Below are 8,392 nucleotides of genomic sequence, written 5' to 3'. Positions count from 1 at the left end.
CTCCCCCAGCATCCCCTCGATGTTTCCCATCCTGCTGGGTGGTTTATAATACTTCCCTACTGGAATTGTAAAACCTGAACAGGGAGGCTGTAACAGGGATTTGGTGCAAGGATGAGATGATTTCCATGCACACTGGAGCCTCCTGTCCTAAAACATGTCACCTGAGGAAAAATGAAGTGATAACTACTGCAGACTAACAAGGAATTGTTGGAGTGCAAGGAGGGAAGACTTCAGAGGCCTTAACACACATTTATGTATAATTGTGTTTCCGGCCTGGTGGTGTTACTGGTACTGGAGCCACTGCCTTTGTTAGCCCAGTTTTGAGTCATCCTTGATGCACTTGACAACTGTCTTTGAGGAGCATCTTCCATTCTGGATCCAGAATCAAGAAATAAAGGTTTCAACAAAAGAGCCATCTTGACCTGCTGTTGGACAGGTTTATTTAGAACAACTCTTATTTCCTGCTGCTTATGGGAAAGCAGACCCCATCCTGGTGTTATTTACATTTCTGAAGACATAATTATTACACAAACAACAGGGGGATTGGGGTGAGAGGGAGGAAGTTGCTGTATGAGATCAGTGGTCTAATAACTTACTCCTTTTAAAACATTTACAGTTGTAACTGTAGCCACAGTGGAGTTCAGAGCCAGGGGATGCCACTCAACTCAACAAGACCTTGAGTTGAAACAGCGACAGCCCAAGCTGATGCACAGGGATCTCCTTCAGCTCTGGCAGAGCTCTAACTTCAGCTTGAGCTCCTCAAGGCTCAGCAGGAGCTGTAGCTGAGCATTTCAGAGTTCATTCTGCTGCTGGGGCTCTGTGTCAGGGAGCCAGGCAGCAGCAGCCCAGAGCAGTTTCCAATGAATGGGAGATGTGTGGGCTCACGTCTCACCTCACCCTGATCCTTGCTGTGTGTGGCTGTGCCATCAGCACCCATTTTGAGGATGCTGTAATCAATTTACTAAGTTGCCTAAAGGTGCCTTTTGGTGGCCTCATATTTATTAATCAGGCCCTCAAACAGAAAGATGACTTGGCAGAAATTTTGCTACACTCTGTGATTTGAAACCTTAATTAGTAGCCAGAATGTCCCCAGGATTGCAAGTATATCATTTGTTTTAGTTCCTGTGTAAAGCAGCCTGAGGTTAAACCACAGAGGTGGGTTTTTTTTCTGCTTTAGTACAGAGCAGTATTTCAAGAGGGGAGTTAAATTGTAAAGACTGGAGTAAATTAAGTAGTGCTTCAGCACTGCATTCCTTTGATCACATCTGAGGAGTGTATGCATCAGTTTCCAGCTGCTCACATCTGGCGTGTCTTCTCTGCTGTGAGGGGCTCACTGTACAGTTTGGTCCATGAGCTCTGAATTATTCTAGACAGAGAAAGGAGGAAAAGAGAATTACCAGAAAACTTCATAAGTGCACATAGAAATTCTTTCATCCTTTGGAGGCTTTTCCTGACTGACCTTATGTGTGGAAAGGTAACCAAGCCAAGCATGGCAAGAGAGATGTTGGAATATTATGCTCTCCTAGCTGAATCCATAGGTGTGATTTATGTAGAGTTTTGATCTTCCCTCTCTTCCCCAGCCCCTCTTTTGTTCAGTGTGCACACTGATCTCTCCACACCCCTTTATATTGTGCTGGCAGGTTTGGACAAGCTGAATTTCTGTGGGACAGGGTAGTAAGGTTGCTTCACAAAGGAAAATTGATCAAGTGAAAGTATTGCCAAGAATGGACAGTTTGCTGGCTCTCATTCCCCCAGGGCAGGCAAGATTTAGAGCATAATACAAGCTCCAGCTGACTGTTTTCAGGAATGAGGGATAGAGAAAACAGCAATCTGTGCTGTCCAGTGCAGGGAAAACCTGACATGTCCCAGGGACCTAGAGACAGGTTCTGCTGCTGGAGGAAGTCTTGTCTGCCCTTAGCCTGACCTACACACTCAGGCACTATCAGATAACTTTGAAAGGCTGCTTTGGGTTGCTGCAAGCTTGTTCCCAGACATCCCCATGCACCTTCACAGCACTTGTGCTCCTTCTGTTCAAACTAGCAGGGTTTTAGGTACTTGCCAATATTGATTGGGAGTTTTCTTCCCCCCTAAATTACAACAAGCACCTTTTTCATGGGTAGCAGTGGGAGCTGACATCACTGAAGGAGAACCTTCAAACCTTGAGCAGTGCAGCAGCAGTGATTTATGCAGAGGATTGAGCAGGGCTTGGTACTCACCAGAGCATGTGGAGATGGAAAAGGGAGAAGTATTTACATGAGCTTAGCCAGGGTGCTGGGAAAGCCTTCCAGCTGACTGCTGTCGATGTCCTGAGGCCTATCAAGGAAGAGGACAGGGATGGCATAACTGGGATCAAGAGAGAAATTCTCTTTTCTGCTACTATTTTACTGGATTACGAGGTTGAGAAGGCAGCAGAGTGATGTGCTGCTGTGTGTGGTGTGGGCTGGCTCAGGACAGGCTGTTCTTGTCTGCACCCTGCTTGGGGTCAGCCTTATTCTTTCCCTGACAGTTCCTGAAATGACACTTAATCCAGGAGCTTCACACCTGGAAGCCAGCCAGCAATAAGGACCTGGGTGTGTTCCTGCAGTGAGAATGAGCTGATTCCCACCCACCTTTGGTTCTGCAGGACGGCTCCCAGGAAGTCCCTCAGTACCATCTGCTGGTGGTATTGGCTGTCCATCAGGATGCTGTCGGACTGGCGCCTGCTCAGGAATTCCTGCACCCCTTCCCCTGGGCTGCTCTCGCTGCTTCTGTTAGGTGGAGATGAGAAACCTCTTTGTTTCTGAGATGCTTTTTTGCCCCTCACTCAAAGTTTGGCTCAGGCTGAGCAGCACAGAGAGGGACCCTGCTGGGACTGAGCCTGGGGCCATTCTGCTTAATTTCAGCAAGAAATTGGTTTGCTGTATTTGCTCCTTTGCTAGAAGATGGATTGGGCTGGCTTGCATCTGACCAGTTGGTTTTATTTGGTGGCAGGCAGTGATCTGACTAGCCAAGGGTAATGGAGAAGCTGCTTTCTGTGTTCAAACCAGGCCAGGGATAACTCTTCCCTACCACTGAAGGATCATTGCAAATATTATCTGCAAATATTATTGCTTGTTGGTATTGCAGCAGAACTCTCAGCTGATCTGATGCTTCCAACCTTGGAGGAAAGTATTAATTAAGCTTCTTAATGATAAGTGTGATTAGGGGTATCCAAGACTGTTGGGATGCAGGATGTCCTTTGGGGTGTGGAACAGCAGGAGAGATTGCTTCTGTTGCAGTGAAAGGCAGCTACTTCTGCCAGGTGTATGGAAGGCACTGCCTGAGGTAATAAGCATAGCCCAGCCCCAGGACAGCAGGGTGCTGGGGCTTACCCGAGCCTCTTGCCAATGATGGTCTGTAGGAATTTTCGGGCAGAAATCTGCCCCAGGAATTTCCGGTAGTTGTCAGTGAATATGGCATCAGCATGGCGCTGCATCCTGGGGGAAAAGGAAGCACAATGTGCTCTCTGAGCTGTCAGTGAACCCTCCAGGTGAGAAATACAAACCCCCCAGGTGTCACAGTGCTGAAATCAGGGCAGGTAACCACAGCAAACATCTTGTAGTGTTGGACTGCAGGAGGATTGGAGGGTAAAGGACTTGAGGGAGCTCAGTCCTGACATGGAGGCAGCAGACAAAATGAAATATCTAGGGCAGAGCTGGGCTGGGATATTCCTGTGCTCTGCAGAAGCACCATCACCTCCTGGGAGGGCTGTGTCTGGGACAGGGTGACAGGAGCCTCCAGCAGACCTTTAGCCTGTGGTTAGTCCCAAGCTCCAGAAAATCCACAGGTAAGGGAAGCACAAACCACTCATCTGGTCCCACTGTTGTAAGAATAGGTCCTCTGTGCTTCAGACAGAAATAATCATCCTCTATCTCCAGGCAGAGGTGGAAAGAAGAGGCTCTAGCATCCCTGCAGATAGATTCCCAGAGCTCAGTGGAAAATTATGTTCACGTGGGTGATGGTTTGGGACTAACTGAGCTGCTGGTCTGCTCCTGGGCTGGGGGGAGACTGTAACCAGCACACTGCAGCAGCAGGGCTGGCAGGTGAGGCACAAACCTTTTCTCTGTGGGGTCTGTTAACAAACCCTCCTCCTCCTGCTCCTCTGCCAAGGGGTTATGGCTCTGCAGTGAGCTGCTGTGCTGCAGCTGGAAGCTCATGGCCTTGCCAGCAGCCGGCCCTGGACTGTACCTGCAAGAGAAACCCCAGGCACACTGTGAGATGTGCTCAGATGCCAGCTGAGGCTCAGTCTTCTTAACCATTATCCCCTACTCTCCTGCTTTTTCTTTCTCCTTTTGTCATCCCATCTCAGCAGTAACACAAGTACTGTCTGTCACTCTCCCCAGCTAGAAACTGCCCTGAAGCTCTTCCAGCAGTGGAAGGATGGTTTGTAGAGTTGTCTCAAACACACATCCCCCTCACTGAGCTCCCAGCATCCTTGAGCAAAGTCCCAGTGTTTCTGGTATTGTCCCATGGCTTTGGCACAAGGCTAAAGCATTTTCTATAGGACTATTTTTCTATAGGACTATTTTCTATAGGACATGTTTACTATTGCAAATCCACATTAGAGAAACCAATGTTCAGTTTTGGGCTTCTGTTGATTTGTAGAGGTACAAAGCAGTACTGCAACTTCTAAGACCCAACAAGGAAACACTTGAAATATTAATAGGTATCTGTAGATTTCATGTACTAGAATACTTGCACTTTCTGACTTCACTGCAGGTGCCCTGCAGCCACAAATTTTTATCAGTGTTTGAGCTGGAGGTGCTGCCTGGTCTGGAGACTGCCAGATTTCCTTTCATAGATCCCAGAATTCAATTCCAAACCCAACAATTTGGGCTGAAATATTCCATCAGGTGCCTGTCTTCTTTGGAAATCACCCCTAGGCCAGCAGTGTACCCAAATATTAAGACAGGACAAAGAAATAGTCCTAGAAACACGTTTAGAGTTCATCTGGCTTTCAGAAGTGCTGGAAACTTTAGTTTGGCACCTGCGTATTTTGCACAAGGTCAGAGATGAGGCAGAGTGAGCACTCAGCACTTACCTGAGAGCTGGGTAGAGAGGAGAGGAGATGGAGCATGTGACTAAATGCAGGAACAGGAGCAGAGTGGCCTTATCCAGCATCTTCCACCCCTTGGAGTCACCTAAAATGCAGGGCAGCCTGAATCAGGGCAGTGAGGTGCTCTGGGCCAGGAGGGGAGGCCAAGTGCCACCTCTGTGTTTCTCAGTCCCTCTGCTCATTTCTCAGCAAAAGGACTGGAAATGTGCCTCAGTGGTTGTGGTGTTGGCCAAGGCAGAGAGGTCATGGTGTGGCACACCTCCCCACGGAGGGCAGCTCCTGGGGGCAGAGGCTGAGTGTGACCCCCTGGGTGGGGAGGCAGAGCCCATCATGATGCTGTGGGACCCCCTCAGTGAGCTGTCCCACGGCTGTGGCTGCAGGAGAGCTCTCTCTGGGGTTGGTGTGAGCCCCAGGAACACCTGCACGGGCTGGAAAAGCTGCTGGATGGGGGCAGCAGTTGGCAGGGATGTGAAAGGAGCCTTGCTGCCTGCACAGAACCATCTGCAAGCAGCCCTGGGACCTCTCCTGTCCCACTCTGCTCACAGGCTGGACCTGCAGGGCACGGTCTGTGCCCGAGAGCTGACTGGGCAGAAACAGGGAAATCCAAATAAAATCCCTGGGCAGAGGGGTAATCCAGGCACACAGGCAACCTTGGCAAAGCCATTTACCAACAGCAAGTGCTGAGCTTGGTTTGCCAAACAAAACAAGGACTGCTCCTTCAGTGGAGAGGGGATGGAGACTGAAACACGTCCCTTTGGAAGGGCTGAATTGCTGCTGTGCAGAGAGCAGCCCCCAGCTGTCCTGAGCACGGGGAGCTGGGCTGAGCCATGTGCACTGCCCAGCTTCGTGTGCTGGGCTCGGCTCAAGAGCTGAGAATGACTCAGGCCAGAGCTGCCCGAGGTCACCCACCCTCGGGAGATGAACGCTGTGCTTTTGTCCTCAGCAACAGGAGCGAGGTATTTCAGTGAATGCTGCTCTTCCCGAGCTTCCATTGAAAGAGACTGATCTTTTGCTCAAAGAAGATTCTTTAAGAATGTGGATAGGAACCTTTAAAATAAAAACTTTCGCTGTTCCCTGTCTTATTTTGCAGAAGAAAAGAGCAGAAAGGTGTTTGATCTCCCTAAGAAGGGGGGGAAAAAACCCTCTTCCAAATGTATAACAGTACTTCCTTGTAAAAGGAGCAGCTTCCAGATGGAAAGGGTTTGCTTGGACTTCTGATTGCTCAAGTGAAGTTTCAAGTGATGGGTTTTACTGATGGGGGGGAGGCAGGGAGGCTCTCTGATGGAAAACATCATCAGTGAGCGCTCTTTTCTGCTCGGACAGGACAGATCAACACAGAGAGGGGGAGCCTGATTAAGGACCTGTGGTCTTGCAAGTGGGTCTGATGTTGACACCAGGGGAGTTAATGACAGAGTTAGTGGCAGGGTCAGAAGTGAGTGGACAGACATGAGAAAAGGCATCACTCTAAGAAAAGGGGCTTCTTATGACAAAGTCATTCTCACTCAGTCTCTGTTTCCATTTACATGTGCTCCCAGGTGGGACCAGCAGCTTCCCCAGCATTTCCTGCAAAGCTTCCTCCACTCATGGATGGCATCTCCTACCTCCTGCTCTATTACAGAATCACTTTGGCCCCTCAGAGCCAAGGAATGCTTAAAGGAAGGAAAAAAGGGATTTTGAGAGACGTACAGGACTTCTGCTTTTAGAACAAATCTCCTGCTTCCCTTTCTTTTTTTACTGCTCCATTTGAACTTGGAAAAACATGCTTCTTCTGTGCCTCTTCCCTGAACATCTTCAAGAAAATACCCAGTCAGAACTTTCTAGATAGAGGAAATTGTCTAAGGCATCTATCAGTGGGTACCAGCAGACTGTGGTACCAGCATCTATAGAAAGTATCAATCAAGAGATTTAATCAGTATTAGAGAAGCCCCTATGTGAGCTGAGAAGTGCCAATGTAAATGAAAACCCAGCCCAATGCTGTCTGCTTCCCCTTCCTCTTCTTAGCATATAGCCCTGATTACCACTTTCTTTCTGTCACTGACTTCTCTACTTTAAATGCTGGGGTTTTATCTAGAATTGCTTTTTGAACTTTTTTTTTTTTTATTTCTCTACTATTAATTTCTTTGTAATTATTTTCTTGTTTGTTTCTGTCTTTGTCTTCTCCCCCTTAGCTACAGCCTGCTTCCAGATTTTTGGCTATGTCTGTCTCCCTTTTTCCCTCAAGAATAAATCAGAAATTAAAGTCCTACAATCCTTCCCAGATGTGTCTGCTATTTCAGAGGAGAAGCTGGGAATTGAAGTGTCACCCTGTGTGCAGGCAGCTTGACAGCTTTGCAAAACATTGTCACCTTCGAAATTCTCCTGAGGTGAGGGACACCTTCACTTTCCATTCTGGCAGCATGTGAAAAAATGATTAATAAATAAATCCCCCTTAAGATGAAGAGCTTTTAGCACCATTCCAGCAGATGAAGCATAATAGCTTTGTTCCATCCTGTGCAGTGGGAACAGCAGCATTGTGACAGTGATGTTGGAGAGCTGGTAACTACCTCTTGCCATTTCTGAAACCTCAACCTGAGCAGTCTTCAAAACACCTCTGTGTAGATGAAATGAAGCTTTTGCCATGCCTGCTGTTTAATAAAGCCCAAACTTTTATACCCTGAAATGCTATATTAAAAAAGCAGAAATCCTTTTAAGTGCCCCCCTGTGCCTTGTCGTGGCTGGCTTTGCATTACCTGTAACACACCGTTGTGTTTCTCCTCACACTTTGGCTTGGCTCAAACACAGTTTCATTGCTGGCTGAGTAAAACACCGTTCATTTGCCAGGGTAAAATAAACTCATATCCACATAGCAAACGAGAAAAACAGTGCTACAGCTAGTAGTCATCTAACATGTTTTATAGAGCTCATATAGTATAATTCCATTGGTTTGCATTTATGATGTAGTTCAGTCGTTGTTTCATTCTATAACGTGGTACAAAAACAAATTGGTACAAATCTTGATATGGTACAAAGGTGCCTGGTGAAACTCATTCCTGACGCCAGCTTTGATCGCATTTCAGCGGAATTTAATTGTCTCCAACTTCCAAACAGACATTATCCTGTTAAATGCACAGAGAGCAGCTCCCACTTACCGTTCCTGGAGAAAACGAGCGCTTCCTAGATCAGCTCCTGCCCAGGTGCTCCTTCCCCTGTTGCAAATCCAACTTCTCCAGTCCTGGAGCTGCCTCTGGGAGCCCACGGGGTCCGGGCAGGAGCGGTGCTGGTACAGAGCAGGGAGGACAGCCCCAGCCCTCCTCCAGTGTCCTCTGGCTGCCAGGGAGG

At 48.0% G+C, this 8,392-nt stretch overlaps 1 protein-coding gene and 1 long non-coding RNA gene across 4 annotated transcripts; one reads left to right on the top strand and one right to left on the bottom strand.

Moving 5' to 3' along the window:
• Nucleotides 1-417: 417 nt before the first annotated feature.
• Nucleotides 418-8,288, bottom strand: GHRH (growth hormone releasing hormone). 3 transcript variants are annotated; one of them, XM_086853262.1, is made up of 8 exons: nt 8,203-8,288; nt 5,060-5,159; nt 4,075-4,206; nt 3,823-3,927; nt 3,351-3,455; nt 2,610-2,747; nt 2,217-2,313; nt 418-1,366 (listed from the first exon to the last, which is right to left on the bottom strand). In XM_086853262.1, exons 2-7 carry the CDS (start codon nt 5,137-5,139, stop codon nt 2,250-2,252), a joined length of 624 nt encoding a protein of 207 aa, XP_086709388.1. In that variant the 5' UTR covers nt 5,140-5,159; nt 8,203-8,288; the 3' UTR covers nt 418-1,366; nt 2,217-2,249. The 3 variants fall into 3 exon arrangements, with proteins under 3 accessions (XP_086709388.1, XP_086709389.1, XP_086709387.1); XM_086853263.1 differs by lacking the exon at nt 3,823-3,927; XM_086853261.1 differs by lacking the exon at nt 8,203-8,288 and having other exon boundaries at nt 5,060-5,381.
• LOC147650173 (uncharacterized) lies at nt 5,453-7,764 on the top strand. The gene is made up of 2 exons (XR_015277085.1): nt 5,453-7,437; nt 7,571-7,764. It is a non-coding gene; the product is annotated as an uncharacterized LOC147650173 (long non-coding RNA).
• Nucleotides 8,289-8,392: the final 104 nt, after the last annotated feature.

The sequence above is a fragment of the Cyanistes caeruleus genome, chromosome 16 (assembly GCF_971803275.1).
Source record: "Cyanistes caeruleus chromosome 16, bCyaCae1.hap1.1, whole genome shotgun sequence".
Taxonomy (NCBI): Eukaryota; Metazoa; Chordata; class Aves; order Passeriformes; family Paridae; genus Cyanistes; species Cyanistes caeruleus.
Note: the sequence above shows the minus strand (reverse complement) of the source record. Positions and strands in the feature narration are given on the sequence as shown.